The sequence below is a fragment of the Globicephala melas genome, chromosome 2 (genome assembly GCF_963455315.2).
Source record: "Globicephala melas chromosome 2, mGloMel1.2, whole genome shotgun sequence".
Taxonomy (NCBI): domain Eukaryota; kingdom Metazoa; phylum Chordata; class Mammalia; order Artiodactyla; family Delphinidae; genus Globicephala; species Globicephala melas.
In genome coordinates this window covers 63,231,728-63,248,082 of record NC_083315.2, presented here as the reverse complement: position 1 = coordinate 63,248,082, position 16,355 = coordinate 63,231,728, and the positions used below count along the sequence as shown (strand labels likewise).

At 44.2% G+C, this 16,355-nt stretch overlaps 1 protein-coding gene across 2 annotated transcripts in view; it reads left to right on the top strand.

Moving 5' to 3' along the window:
• The window catches only part of THSD4 (thrombospondin type 1 domain containing 4), a 628,347-nt gene that overhangs the window by 68,848 nt on the left and 543,144 nt on the right, over window positions 1–16,355 (top strand). For both annotated transcript variants that reach the window (XM_070044883.1, XM_030875085.3), the window contains one exon: window positions 14,587–14,694. In XM_070044883.1, coding sequence (XP_069900984.1) covers window positions 14,666–14,694 — 29 coding nt within the window. In that variant the 5' untranslated portion in view covers window positions 14,587–14,665. The remainder of the gene's footprint in view (window positions 1–14,586; window positions 14,695–16,355) is intronic.

Sequence of the window (16,355 nt, the reverse complement as noted above, 5' to 3'; positions counted from 1 at the left end):
GTCATCATCACAGTGTGTTTTCAATCCAGCACCACCATTTGACAGACCGTCTAGATCAGAGGTCAGCAAACTTTTTTTGTGAAGGGCCAGTGAGTTAATATTTCAGCTTTGTAGGGTCTTTGTTGCAACTAATCAGCTCTGCCTTTGGAGCACAAAAGCAACCATAGACGATACAGAAAAGAATGGGCAGTAAAACCTTATTTACACGCGCTGCAATTTGAATTTCATATAATTTTCATGTCGTGAAATAGTTTTCTTCTTTCAATATTTGTTCAGCCATTTGAAAATGTGACAAGAGCAGGCCGTGGGACAGGTCTGGCCCACTGGCCAGGGTTTGCTGACCCCTGGTCTAGATGACTATAATATTTGAAAATTGTTTTCAGTTGAGTGAATGTTAAAAAAAAAATAAAAAGAGTGAATGTTAAAATAGCCCTGCAGTCAACAAAACCACTCATAGAAGTTCCGGTGATCGTAAGAGTATAGCTAAGTTCACAAGTTCTATCAAAAGATTGTGGGTATTTATCAGCCTGGGCGATACCAATGTAGGCAAGTTATTCTAACGAATTTTAAAATTTAAATCATATTGTTTTGAAATGCATCAAATGACTTTATTAATAGTTATCTCATTCTATGTTGTGGTTCAAATTGTATCCCATACCTTTGTTCGTTACTGTGTACCATCCTGGAATCTAACAACTCTGCCTGCCTCTAGACAGTCTGATGGCCTATGGTGAGGGGTTTGGAGCTTAATTCTGGCTGGAATTGTTGTTGTAGAAGCATGGGAAGGAGCACCAAGGCGTATGTCTGGCACATGGTGAATGTGGGATAGACTTTGTTCTCTCTTCTCCCTTTCTTTTCCTCCCCACCCAAATGTTCTGTATATTTGGTCAGCTCTAAAACATGCTGAGCCTCTTTGAAATTGTTACTTTGGTTCTTTCCACATGCAGTAAAGTCACTAACCTTTTTAAATGGAAACAAAAACAAAGGCTGTTAGAAAGCAGTTTCCCCTCCCGGGTCACCAGCTTTCCCTTGCTGGAGAATAAGCAGTGCTGTGCTGAGACCGCGACCAGGGCCAGAAGAGAGGCCCCAGGTCCAAGGCAGGCGCCTCCAGCTGGGTGCAGACCCAGCTCTCCAGCCAGGAGGGGGGAGTCTGGTCTGCTGGCTGCTCTGAGGTCCACAGCTCCTGGGTGTTTCTTGGTTTCAGAGATTCCAACGGTAGGAAAGCCAGGATCCTCTCCAGATGGGAGACCACCAGCCCCGAAGGTGACTGTGATGCTGTGGTTCTTGGCTCTCGAGTGTGCTTTTGCTGTGTGTGTTGGATGGAAGGCCCGTCTTGAGTAGACATGTGTTTGTGTTGTTCAGGGGGCTGATGTGCATAACCACGTGTGCTTTCTGGCCTGGGGTCTGGCAGGATGTGAAGAGAGGCAGCCACTATCCTTTGGCTGGTGAGATTTTGCACAGTTATGTTGGGGAGGGGGCTGGCATTCTTCCTGTGCTTTTGGAGCTCTTTGGTTTATAGACAAGTGGTCTTGGAGCTGAGGGCATGGACGTTGAGTCCTGACTTTGCTACCGCTTTGCCATTTGATCTCCAGTAACCCATCCTACTCTGTCTCTGGGGTCACTAATTCCTCACTCCTGAATGAATGGTGATAGCCATTTCTGGGGGCCCATTTCGCAGCTGAGACATGTGGGGAGCCTGGACTTTCACTCCCATCCAGCAGCAGTAAGGCGTCCTTGCCCCTCCCCGCTGGGTGGTCAGAGGAGACCTAGTGGAGAGTCAGGACTCTTACCACCACCCAGTAGTAATGAGGCCATGCATCTCCTCCCACTCTCTGCCTTCCCCCAGTGGTGCAAGTGGAGGCCTTGTGAGGCACAGTGATGTGGCCCTCCTACCCCTCCCAGCCAGGGAAGTATCAGTGGAGACTTGTTGGGGAGCTGAAACCCCCTCCCCTGTCAGCAGTAATGATGAGCCCTCCTCCCCCCTTAGGAGGCCAAGTGATCAGGTAGGATTCCCCTTCCTCAGCTGGAGCAGTGTCAGAGGAAGCCAGCTAAAATGGAAGGTTTAAGTAAGTTCTAGAGCCTCATAACGTAATACCTAAGATGTCCAGGTCTTAATTGAAAACCACTCGTCACACCAAGATGCATGGAGATCTCAAGCTTAATGAGAAGAGACAACACTGAGGTGACAGGGAAGTGGCAATTATCTGACGAAGATTTTGAAGCAGTCATCATAAACATGCTTCAGTGAGCAGTTATGAACATGCTTGACACAAACGGGAAAAAAAATAGAAAGTCTCAGCAAAGAAACAAAAGGCATAAAGAAGAACCAAATGAAAATTTTAGAATGGAAAAAGACAGTAACCGAAACAAAATCACACTGGATGGGCTATACAGAAGAATGGAGATGACAAAGGAAAGAATCAGTGAATTTGAAGACATAACCATAAATATTCCCCAATCTGAACGACAGAGAGAAAATAGACGAGAGGAAGAGAAAAAGAGCAGATCCTCAGGGGACCTGACATTTGGGTCTTTGAAATCCCAGTAGAGGGGAAAGAGGGTAGGACTGAAAAAGTTCTCAATAGACTAATTGCTGAAAACTCCCCAAGGTTAGGATGAGACACAAGCCTCCAATTCAAGAGCTTAGTAAGTTCCGAACAGGATAAACCCAAAGAAATCCATACTGAGATATCTCATGCTCAAACTTCTGAAAATAATTTTGAAAAAGAAGAAAGTAGGAGGAGTCAGTCTCCCAAGGTTTCAAGACTTATAGCCACAGTAATCAAGACCGTGTGGGGTTGACACAGGGACAGAAGAGAGAACCTAGAGGAGTGCCTATCTGATTTTTGGCAAAGGTGCTTAGGGAAATCAGAGAAACACTTACTGCAGTGATATGGATGGTGACTTGGAAGAGGCTGGTAGTAGATGGAGAGGAGAGGGGAGGGTTTACCTGAGAGACAGTTCCAAGCAAAGAATTGACAGCTGGCAAGAGATGAGGTCTTAGGGCTCATGGGAGGGGGAAATCACAGAAGCCCAGGCAGGCTTTGAGCTTTGTTCATTGGAAGAATAGCGATACCACCATCAAAGTAGGAAAGCTCGGCAGGAAGAGGACTTTGTGTGGAGCTGGTGACCAGGTCCTTTTATCATTAAGCATGTGTGGGCCATCAGCAGGAGGAAACTAGAAGTACAGGAAAACAGTCTGAATGAGAGGTTAGGCCTTGAGACGTTGGGTTTTTTTCCGCGGTACGCGGGCCTCTCACTGTTGTGGCTTCTCCCGTTGCGGAGCACAGGCTCCGGACGCGCAGGCTCAGCGGCCATGGCTCACGGGCCCAGCCGCTCCGCGGCATGTGGGATCTTCCCGGACCGGGGCACGAACCCGCGTCCCCTGCATCGGCAGGCGGACTCTCAACCACTGCGCCACCAGGGAAGCCCGAGACGTTGGGTTTTTGAGACCTCTGCATGAGATAATAATCAAAGAGGTCAGAATGTAAGAGTGCTTACCCAGTGTACAGAGCTCATTATCGGGGGATGGGTTGTGGTTGATATTTTTCTAGTCCTGGTTTGGGTCACAGGGGGAGCAGACAGAGGAGACCGGCAGGGAACAGACACAAATGGCTGCTGACGATTGGGTTCAAGAAAAAGGGTACGGTAACGGTTTTATTCTTGCTAAACCCAATTGTCTTTTACTGTCCCCCTTGACCTTTGGATGACCTTTGACTCCAGCGACTTGCCTCTCTTGGTTTCCTTGAAAATATTTCCTGATTCACAAGATGGCTGTCTGGTTTTCATTATCATAATCTTTTAATCATGGCACCCGATTTCAGCTTTACCTAATACCAGCCCATCACAGAGTTGTGTCAGGGAAATAAGACTAATTTGCTGGGGTTTTGCTTCCCTCTGTAAGGATATATGAGCCTTTCAGCCTACACCGCACAGCAGTGATTGTTACAAATCATTGACTAGATTTCTATCGCTTAAAAAAAAATGACATAACTCAAATGTCAATGCAGAAGCCCCAAGAGCTGAGCAGGAAAAGGCAAATCCTTCTCTCTGATGTTCAGAAGCGCCAAGGGCAGAGTATGTGGCCGGCTGATTTATGGTGGCCGAGGCACACGGAGCCGGGATGTGTTCTGGACGGGTAAGTGCATGGGGGCGCTGAGATGATATGCTGGACTCAAGGCCAAAGCTGCCGTGGAGGGAACGGGGCAGAGCACAACCTCATATACAGCAGCTCCCCTGGCTCGGCCCAGGCTGCAGCCTGCACTGTGCACCCGGTAAATGTGAACTCAAGCAGCTCTCCAGGAAATGTGTATCTGATGCAGTGTGTCAGGGGACCTGAGAGGCAGCTTAATGGAGTGCTGACACAAGCCAGGACTCGACAGCAGGGCTTGGGTTCCATCATGCTGCTGCCCTTTACGAGGGGCATGTTGCTTCTGATGACCTCGGACACAGCGCTTCACTGCTCGCAGCCTGTTTCCTTCTGTGTAAAATGGATATATCAGTAGCACCTACCTCGTAAAGTAATGTTTGAAGAGTGTTCAGCGCAGTCTGTCAGGTATTACACACTCAATAAAAATTAAAAGTCTGTAGTCTGATGTGGACATGGTGGGAGGAAGAGGAGGGTGGGATGAATTGGGAGATTAGGATTGACATATATACACTACCATGTGTAAAATGGATAGCTAGTGGGAACCTGCTATAAAGCACAGGGAGCTCACCTCGGTGCTCTGTGATGACCTAGATGGGTGGGATGGGAGGGTGGGGTGGGAGGGAGGTCCAAGAGGGAGGGGATATATGTATACATATAGCTGATTCACTTCATTGTACAGCAGAAACTAACACAACATTGTAAAGCAATTATACTGCAATAAAAAAAAAAATCTCTAGTCTGAGCTTTGCCTCTAATTAGCTGCGATACTTTGCACCAGTCAGCTTATTTCATTGAGCAATCAGTTTATTCATCTGTGAATCATGATTACAAAATAATGGATTTGGAGAGTTGGGTTGGAAACTCCCAGTTTTTGTGTGCTTTATGATTCTGTGATGAGATGTCAATCAGACAAGTCACAAAGGAAATGATAGATTTAAAGACAAAATAAAAACTTATTTGCGTAAAAGTTACAAGCAAAATTAAAAGACAAAAATCAAACTGAAAGAACTTGACAAAATAAGGGTCAGTGTCCTTAATATAGAAACAGCTTCTTAAAAATCAACAGAAAACATTATGAACTGTACTGAAAAACTGGCAAAAGAGATAAGAAATGCACAGAAGAGATAGTACACATGACTAATAAAAATCGATTCCAACTTTACTAGTAATTGAAGCAATACAGTTAAAATGACTTACCTTTTTTTTTTTTTTTTGGCCTATTGTGACTAACAAACTGAATGCCAACCCTGTACGAAGCAAAGTTATTACTCAAAGGTTTCCTGCGAGTATGGACAGACCACATTTTCCACGCGCTCTTGCAGTTAGGTATGGCCATATGACTAATAGAATATGAGTGGCAGTGATTTGTTAACGGCTTCTCAAAGCTGTTAGCTCAATCCCCCATGCTTTCTCTTTTCCCTTGTTTGTTCACGGGCTGGAAAGTAGAAAAAAAAAAAACAGCTGAGGATTCCGAGGCTCTAGACAATGGTGGAGCCATTGTCCACCATTTCATCTGAGCCGATCCAGATGAAAAGAGACTGGGTCCCTGGATGCCTGCGTGCCTGTGTGGAGCAGTGCGCCCCTTCCAAGCCACATCAGACAATGAATTGAGCAAAAACTTTTTGTTGTGTTAAGGCTTTGAAACTCTAGGATGGTTTGTTGCAGCTCTTAGCCCACCCTAACTAATTATGGATCAAATTTAAAAAGATTATAATGCTAACCTTATTGGCAAGTATGTTTATTTCATCCGCTACAGTGGGATTTTAGGTGGGTATGCTCTTTTTGAAAACAGCCCATATGTGAGAAGGACCTTAAATAATGATACCTTTTGGCTTAGTGATTCTGGTTTTAGGAATCTACCGTAAGGATCTAAGCAGAGAAACAGATAAAGAATTTCCTATAAAGATACTCATCACAAATTCCAACAATAAGGGAACTACTTAGATATGTTATCCAGCTTCCATGGGGTGAACTATTATACAGTGATTAAATGAGATGTTTATGATTTAAAGTCAAAAATAGAATGCAAAACTGTGATTTTGCATATGTAGAATAGACAGATAATATAGCTAAGCATTAAGCATAGAAAAAAGACCAGAAGGAAGAACACCAAAAGCATTCAGAGTGGTTAACCTGGAATGTGAGGCTATGAGTAATTATAGCTCTCCTCTTTACGTTTTCCTGTAGTTTTCAATTTTTCCTCAATAAACATGTGCCATTGTATAGACAGTTTTTTTCTAAAAGACTATGCTGTTAGCTATGTTCCACCCAGCCTTGAAGTCTCACCTAGATCTATCTTGTGGATGAATTTAATGCTTGCTGTCTGTGAGTTTGTCTTTTAGTGTTAGTGCACGTGGCGTACCCACTTCCCCGACATGTGTGTGTGTGTACGTGTGTGTGGTGCATACACAGATGTACACAGGTGTTTGCCAGAGTGCCAAGAGGCCATTTGCAGATGGCAGGACCTTATATCATAAGGAGGGGAAGGTGGACCAGGAGGGGAGCTCAGCCTGAGCCAAAGCTGCCATTAGTCTTACGGCCACCTGCCTTTGACCAAAGTTCATCATCACCTTGGAGAAGACCTGGGTAGCACATCAGAAAATCTGTGTCTCCTGTGCAGAGCTCGGGCTGTGGAAGTCTGATCGTGTTTCCTTTGATGAGTACAATCCAGGGATTACAAATCACTCTGAGGATGCTGGGGAGAGGTTGAGTCTGAGTGGGGAAGAAGGCTGGAGTCTGTCTCTAGGTATCTTCGATTCCTAGGTAGGGTGGCCTGCATCACATCACAGCTGTTTATTCGTGTGTCCAAGTAGGGCAGAGAAGGTCACTGATGGTGTTAATTTCAGAAACAATTAGCAGTCGCTACAAAACAGGAAAGTCTCTATTCAGATTGTGGGCTGGGCATCAGGACGTTGGAAATGTAGTATGGTCATGCTTGAAGAGAATGTCCTCCGAGTGAGATTGAATGTTAAGGTCTCTGTCATCACAGAACACCTGTTGGGCCCCCAGCTGCTGTTCTAGGCACCAGGAATATAAAAAATAAGTCTTTGAGAAGTTTTTACTCTTCTGCAGTGTCCTGTTTTGGGGAGGAAAGGAAAGCACAAACCATGATGATACACTGTGGCAGTTGCTAGGTTGGAGTTCTGCATATGAGACTTACACAGAAGTAAAGAAATTTAACCAGGTTTATCAAGTGCTGTAAATCAAGTGACTAAGGAATATTTGGAGAAGAGACAGCGCTCTTACTCCAAATGCATTTCTTCCTTCCATCTGCAGTATCATGTCATCCGAAATTGAAAAAGCAACTCTCTACAGAAGCAGGAACAAATGGCTCATTTATTGAAAATATCTTGCCTGCCTAATATTTCTACCCTTGACTGTTTTCCTTAGTTACCTGGGAAGCGTTTTTTAGGACTGAGAACAAATATACACCACATCAATGTTGATGACCATGAAAATGATGTAGTTTGCATTGAAATCCTTGACTAATCTGTGCTGATTACCTAGTTTCTCCAGGGAAGAAAGGAGAAGTAAGGTGTTTCCTTTAATGAGTTAGCAAAACCCACTGTAATGTATTTGCTTAATAGTATCTGGGGAGTTTTAAGATCTTCTTAACATTTTTACCTAATTCAGATTCTCTGGGTTTTCAGGATGCTCTGGGCAAGCCAGCCAGTTTGCAGAATGGAGGTTCAGTGGAAAGAAATGAGTTCTGTGGCTGGGTTTGAATGTGATGGGAAAAAAGGATGGGCTTTGCAAGGGGTAGAAGAAAAGACCAAATACTGAGAGCAGAGGGAGTGTCAGGAGAACACACCTCTGGCCTCAGGTCAGGAGGGGGAGACTGGAAAGGTGAGGGGGGCGGTGCTGGGGCTCCAAGGTCAGCTTTCCTGAATACCCTGCTGCCTGAGGCAGGATTTCCTGAAAGGGCTGTGGCGAGTGATGATGGCCAGCAGAGGGCTGGGGAGGGTCAGACCCTCCGTGGAGGCAGCACACATCTGCCGTGGGCCGGTGCCTTCATTCTTTCTCCAGGGCAGTCTGTAGCCATTCACTGAACACCAGCAATAAAACCTAGAGAGAAATCAGACATGGGCCCGCTTCCTAAGAAGTAAAAGTCTATTGGAGACACGTGCTGTTCATCCTCCAATCATTCATCAAACTTTTATTGCAGGGCCACTCTGTACCAGGCAGAGATGAGTAAAGATGACAAGATGAATAAACTTATCCCTGGCCTTGAGAAGCTCCCCAACCCGTGAGGGACAAGCGTAAACAGAACATAAGAGCGAGCGTGCCTGGTATCTGTTAAAAGAGATGATAATCCCTTCTCTTTTAAGCTTCTAGACCCTGTCCTGTACCTCCCATTGTCGTCTGGCAAATTTACCCACCGTATTGTTAATGGTGACTCTTTTGAGAAAGGATATTTCTTTCTCAAAAGAATAACGTAAGTGCTAATAACAAAAGTCCACTGTGCTATTTACTTCCTTGGACCGTTGGCATTCCTTTTGCCTGTACCAGCCATTGGGCACTCAGTCTAGGGTAATGTATCGTTGTGAAAGAAATCTTCATTTATGTATTTTTGTATTTATTTGTCTGCCTCAGTAAGAGCGTAAGCTTCTCAAGGGCAGGGATTCCCACCCCCCTTGTCATATGTAGTATCTGGCGCGAAGCTTCCTAACTCAATAGGTATTGAAAGCTCATTAGCTGGTAACCTGATTGCCCCACATACAAATGTTCGAGGACTTCAGGATCACTGGTCCCAGCCCTGCAGGAGACATGGGACCACTCTGATGTGTTGCGACTTGAGGAACCCGTTCAACGTATCCATTGAGACCTAGAGTGTTCCTTTATCTCTAAACTAGTACTCGAGATGGCACCTGGGAAAGGATGTAGACCAGCAGCAGACACAGGCTCTGTTTTGATCCTTTAAGCCAGCCCTGTTCGTATGTGGGTAGCAGGCAGTATCAAATGATGGTTAAGTGCATAAACTCTGGGCTCAGGCCGCCTGGGTTTGCATTGTGACTTTCCCACCTACTAGCTGGGTGACTTTGGAAACGTTATTTAACTTCTCTGTACCTCCATTTCTCAATGGTATCTCCTTCATGGGGTTGTTGTGAGGATAAAATGAGTTAATTTAAAGCACTTAGAAAACCATCTGACACATGGTAAACACTCAGTAGATGTTTGCTCGAGTCCCCAGCTACATTATTATTATTCTTATCTGAAATAATAGGTTATTAAATTGCTCATCTCGGCTCACTTTGCTGTAGGTGATGTTCATGGCACAGTCAAGTCATGTCCTGAAATGTTTCGTCTCCCAGCAAAGAGGTGAGGTACACCCAGTCCCCTTGGGGTAGCATCCATCCATCCATTCATTCATCTGTTGAGTGTCTAGCTATGATTCTCTACCAGGTGGGAGGTAGTGAGTCTAATAAAGTGAAAAGAGGGGAAGCCCTGTGGTTGGTGGTCTGTATTCAAGTCCAAGCCCTACCCTCCACCAATCGTGTGGCCTAAGTTTTGCCATGAGAATTAAATAACATGCTTATATCGTATATCAGGTATGTAGTGTAGTAAAAGTTGATTCCTGACTTTCTTGACTTTTCTTCCACTTTCCTGTTAATGGAAGACAAAGGTAGGTTGGACGTACTGATGTTGGGGGCCGACATCCTGGTACTTCGGTCCACAGACAACTGGACCAATCAGGTGGGGGCTCTGCACACAGTGGGCTGGGGTTCTGAGAGACGATATTTCCGGGGGAGAAGCCTGTGCGTGACGGCGAGGAGGGCAGGAGGGGGATCTGGGGTCTGCGATTGGGATGTGGCTGTGAGGTGGTCTTTCTGAACCCAGACCTGAGAGGCTGATCAGACCGTTCTCTTTAGGGTGCACTGAAATCAGGGGGCACCTTCCAGGGGTTCTGGTCAGGCCAAGAGGAGAAGGGGCAGGAAGGATGCTCAGAGGTGGCCTGTGGGAAAGGGGCAGCACAACAGAGCCAATGTCCAGGGCACAGTGGCCCCTTCTGGGGTCAGGGAAGCCAGCTCCTGCCCTGGGTTACATCTGTTGTGGCCCCTCTTTCCGTCCCCTCCATCCCAAGCCTTCGTGCCTCCTGTCACATCCTTCCTGTTCCCCAGGTGTGTGGGGACTGTGACTTTGGCCTGAACCAAATCAGGTGACTTGTCCAGCCTTCCTGCAGGGTCTTTGTGGAAAGGAGAGCCGGCGGGGCCTCCATCGGCCAGGGAACATATGTTTTAACAGAAACTAGATCGTTCGATTTTTTTGTTCACTGTCAAGAAAGGTTATAAATCAACAGGAGCAAACCCCCAAAGGTGACTCGCTCCACAGATAGCATGTTTACTCAATCCCCGGCGCTGTTGCCAAATGGATTTTCGGGAAACCTCACTTTCATCAGGTCCCTCCCTGCTCCAGAACCTACAAGGGCTCTTTCTTCCCCATCTCGTCAAAATTCTCCTGGCGCTTGCCAGGGCTTGGATAACGTGTCTTCGCCACATCTTCACAGTTTTACTCCTTCCTCACAGTGAGAATCCTGCAGTGCCTTCTGATCCTCCAGAGCCAGGGCTTTTAAACTTTTCTGACCGGTAGCCACAGTGAGACATACTCACTTAGCCTTACTGTGTGTGATAAATGCTGGTATTTTCTTTTTTGTTCTTTTCTATTTCATTAAAAAAAGTGCAGGTCATGACTCACGCAGTTGATTTCATGACAGACTAATGAGTTGTGACCCACAGTTTGAAAAGCAGAGCTGATTTAGCACATAGTAATCATGTTAGCACGTCCAAGCTCGTACTGTTCACTGCAGGACAGGCCAATCAATCGAGAGACGAGCTGTTGGGGCAAGGAACAGCGACTTTATTCAGAAAGCCAGCAGACGAGAAGATGGTGGACTCGTGTCCCAAAGAACCATCTTACCCAGGTTTGGACGCTAGTTCCTTTTATAGAACAAAGAAAGGGAGGTGAGGAGGTAAAGGTGATAAGTTGTTAGCAATATTTCCTGGTTCCGGCCAGACTCCAGAGGGGTTGTGTTAATTTCTTTCTTCCTGCAGCCATTCACAGGTAGGCCTGATCAGGAAGTTTCCTGTGAGCTAAACAAAGGTATTTTAACTTAACACTCAGGCGTGGGAGACAGGGTTCCTGGAGAATGGGCCATTATGTATACTTTAAGCTCTAGGCAACATCCCTTGAGTGATTAATTTGTAGAAAAAGCAATAGAATACAAAAGTTAAAGAAACAGATCCAACATGGAGTCAGATTTGTTCTTCCCTCTTACAATCATAGAGACCCAAGTGAATATCAGGAAATAGCAGAGCTGCTACCAGCTCTTCTAGGACACGCTCATCAACGATTTCATAAGATAAAAGTGACCAGTCTAATCTGACAAGAAGTTGGTCAAAAAAACATTCAAGAGTAACGGCCTCCACAGATTTTTTTTGATTGCACACCCCATCAGTAAAGAATGTTTGCGCATACAACGCTAATCTATGTTTGGTTATTTTTTTAACCTATCAGTGTATGATGTGACCACATAAAACATACACTCAAAATATAAATTGTAAAAGGGTGACATAAAGATGAAAGGAACCATATTTTAAAGTGACATGCTAATTGTGATGGCTTCACTCTATCATCAGCAAATATCTGAAGGCGAAATACACAGAACCAGGTTCATGGTTATCAGCAGCGGTTGTAAATCTATTTTCAAACTGTTCTGATAATTTAACATGTTTTTCTGGTTGACTTCTTGTCAGATTTGGAAACCACTGCTTTATAGCACACCGTCTTCCCTCAACGTTGCCCTTCCTTTCCTGACAAAGCTAAAAAAGCTCAGTTAGCACCTCCTTTTGCTACCTCAGTCCACCAGAAATCTGGAGGGGGTGGGGGGAGTCCCCTCTGAGACATCTTTCCCTTGCCCCCCTCACCCATTCATTTTCCACATTCTGGGGATTTCACTTCTCAGTAGGGGGTCAGCTCTTCCTGGGGTTTCCTTTGATTGCTACAGTTCCCACCACGCTACTTCCTTCCTTCTTCCTCCCAGTTCCTCACGTGCCTTTACATGTGCGATTCCCTCTCCCTGGGATGCCCCCCACCCTCTTCACCTGCCTGACTCCCGCTCACCCCTCAAGGCCCAGCATAAAGGTCTTCCTCAGAGAGACCTTCTCTGACTACTGCCCAGTATACTTTCTGAGGCACCTTGCACTTTCTTCTTGGCTTCCCTGGGTCTTATCACAATTTATTTTTATACTTATTTATGTTTCAGTTTCTTTAACATGTGTAGCCCTCTAGCATCTAGATTGTAGATTGTAATTTCCTTGAAGGCAGGGACCATGCCTGGTGTGTGTGTGTGTGTGTGTGTGTGTGTGTGTGTGTGTGTGTGTGTGTGTGTGTGTGTGTGTGTGTGTGTGTGTGTGTGTGTGTGTGTGTGTGTGTGTGTGTGTGTGTGTGTGTGTGTGTGTGTATCTAGCACCTAGGTCCTGTAGTCTCAATAAGTATCTGATATGCACAACAACCCTATGAGGTAGTTATAGACAGTATCCCCATTTTACAGATGAGGAAATTGAAAGCCAAAAGGGTTAATTGCCTAAGGTCACCTGCTTAATAAATGGAGGTACTGGTCTTAGATCCAGGTCTTTCAGATTACAATGTGTACACTCTTACCAAACACTTTGGATTGTTCTTTTGTAACCCACATAGGCTAAGGGCTGATTTTCAGTGCCATCTTCCTTGCTGATACCTGACCAGCCCTCTCTAGTGATTCTCCTTCTCTTGAATTAGCTTGATGTATGCTCAGGGTCTCTGTGTAACACTATTTACCCTGTGTTGTTCTGGATAACACCAACCTTTTCCCACACAATTCCATGTCCCTAAATCTTATCCATGTAAGCTAGGTTGTAAAGCAAGACTCTGCATTGCCTCATCTCTTGAATTCCATAGCACCTTGGAGAGGACCTGAGCACCCCACATGAGTAAATAATTACTGATTAGTTGATCATTATCAGGAGCTTGGCAAAGATCTCATCTGACTCCCAAGTTAAATCCTGTCTTTGTGCATATCCACTTCGCGGCCAAGAGCAAGAAGACCGTGCCTCGGATTCAGAGGAGTTTTAACTGTTCCAATTTGCACTTGTTGGCCTTCTTCCTGGTGGATCTCAGTGTAACTTTTGGCTGAGACCCAAGAATTTAAGGGTCTTCAATACCATGAGTAATTTCATGAGTTGCTGATGGCTAATTAGGGGCGATTACATTCAAGAGGCTTGATTTTCTTACGAACCCCCAGAAAGGGCTGGTGGTAACTTTAAAAATCTTATTTCCCCCTGCAAATGGAATTTTCTGATTCTCCTGACCGTCTTTTCGTAAGTCCTTGTAATTTATCCCCCATCTCCCGTTTCTAGTGAGAAGGAAATTTGCAGTCCTGAGAAGAATTTGGAAACCAATGATTTTGGAAAACTCTGGGGTTCAAGCCAGGGATTGAACCCGGGCCACCGCAGTGAAAGCGCCTAGCTCTAACCACGGACCACCAGGGAATTGTGCAGAGCTACTTTTAATTGAGCGTCCTCTGTTCCAGGCACTGGGCTAAGCATATGACATGTGTCCATTCATTTAATCTTCATAATCTGCCACAGTTCTTTAGGCCATATTTTTTGAACAGGTTTATTGAGATGTAATTCACATACCATACACTTCTCCAATTTAATGTGTACAATTAAACTTTCTTTAGTGTATTCACAGGATTGTGCAATCATCTAAAATCACAATCTAATTTTAGAACATTTTTGTTACCCCAGGAGGAAACCTCAGACCCTCGAATTAGCCCCTCCCCACCCTCCAGACCTTGGTAACCAATAATGTATTTTTTGTCTCTATAGATTTGCCTATTCTGGACATTTCCTGTAAATGGAATCATATAATAAGTGGCCTTTTGCATCTGGCTTCTTTCACTTGTGTAATGTTTTCATGGTTCGTCTGTCTTGTAGCATGTATCCAGACATCATTTCTTTTTATGGTTAGGCTGTATTTTTACCCCTACTGTACAGTTGGAGAAACCAAGACACAGAGGTGAAATGACTTTCCTGTGGTCAAGTAGCCTTCAATGTGGATGAAGCAAGATTTCCAACGCACATTTGCCTAATGCCAACTCTGCTCTTAGCTTAGAATCTGAGGTAGTCATACTGATGGGAGTTTATTAAACATCTTCTATGGTTCAGTCACTGTGCTGAGTGTCCTGTAAATTTGTTACCTCATGTTCATACATAATCTGCTTTCATTTGGGCAATCTGGTAACCATAATTGGGCATAACTGGGCAATGGTATTTTTGTCCTAATGTCTTCCATTTGCTCACTTCCGGTTTAATTGGCCAACTTAAGCTGCAGAATCTTAGGCTCTAGAATCTTCCTAAGCAAACGAGGCTAAAAATAGCATTGTTTTTCTTCTGTAGGAGTTGAGTGCCACCCCCATCTGCAGAAAATTGGCAACATCTCTGAGGAGCCCTTGCTTTTCCTGGGATACCCAGCATCATGGTTTCCTGTTTCCTGGAGTCTCTCAGGTAAGTGGAGAACCTTTTAAAAAGAGAACAGGGAAATAAGAAATTTGATATTTGAATTTTACTATATATTTCTTATAATAACTAGCCTTGAGGGCCTGTATCTCACAGATAATTTTTTATATGCTGTGTACATATATGTAGTAAATTTGTTATTCACAAAGGCTGCTGAGGCCTGGGGAACTGTGTGCTATGGTGAGAGGTATTTTGGACTGAGATTCAAGTGACTTAGGTTCGATGTTGTGCTCTGCTATTTTTGCTGGGAAACATCTAGGACTCAGATTTTTTTTTTTTTTTAAATAAAGATGTCACTGGATTGGTGGGTATTTATCATGGTTGTACAATAGAATCACCTGAAAAACTTTAGAAAATATTGTCCTCTGGCTGTATCCCCACAGACTGTGACTTAATTGATCGAGTGTATTTAGAAGGTGACCTCTCTGGTCCCTTCTGTTCAAAACATCTATGACACACCTGTATGTTTTATTTGATACAGATATCAACCATGCAAAGTAAGTAGAACAAGTAGTATCGTCTCTGTATGCAAATCAGAAAACCAGTGCTTAACTCCTGGTGCTCACTTCCTTCAGGGCAGAGGCAGGGAAAGGGCTTGGTGCTCTAGAATCGAGGCTGTTTTCAAACTTTCCTTAAGATGGTAGACGCCTTTAAAAATTCTTCAGTCAAAATCCTATGTAAAAATCTCAACATACAAATAGCCAACGGCAGCATTTTACTAAGAGAAATTTATTTTAGATGTTTGAGTTTGTAATATTTACACATTATGAGATTAATGAGTCTGTTTGGATAAACATCAAAATTTGAAATCCGATTTATGGATGATGGCTTGTACATCAGTCTCAGCATCTAGTTTATTTTGCGACTGGTTTTAGCTGCATAGTATTAACAAAATCTTGATCCATGCAGGTAAGTAATGGCAATTGGTAACAGTTCTTCAATGTAGCTCATTTTGCAATCTCAGGATACTCTTTAAAGAAATTGATTCAGAATCTAGAAAGGGAAAGGAAGAACTTTTTGTTTCAAAGTTGAGTCGCTTAGGGAGGGTGGGAGGGAGGGAGACACAAGAGGGAAGAGATATAGGAACATATGTATATGTATAACTGATTCACTTTGTTGTAAAGCAGAAACTAACACACCATTGTAAAGCAATTATACCCCAATAAAGATGTTAAAAAAATAATAATCAGCCCAAGTTCTTCATTCAAAAAAAAAAAAAAAAAAACAAAGTTGAGTCGCTAAGGATATCTTGTGGTTTTTTATTCCCCCCTTAACTATATGTTAGTCCCAAATGCTCAGAACTTACACTGGAAAGTAAAACGGTCTGTAATATGTTATTATGACAGTGCCACATGTGATGGCCCAACCAGGGCTAGAGCATTTGCCAGGCAGATGCTCTTAGACCCATGCCTGGCATTTCACTGAGTGTGGTGTGTGTGTGTGAGCTTAGTCTGTAACTGCCTGTATAGTTTGACATGAATTGACATGTGCAGGCCTGCAGTCCAAAGACCCGCAGAGCTATAAGCTTCTTCATCAATGACATAAACAAGTGTGTCAAAAAGAGTCAGAGAAGGCAGGAAAAGCTCCATCCTGAGGCTTCTGCAGAATCCAGCCGTGAACAGAGCAGCCCAAGTCTCTTCACGGTTAGT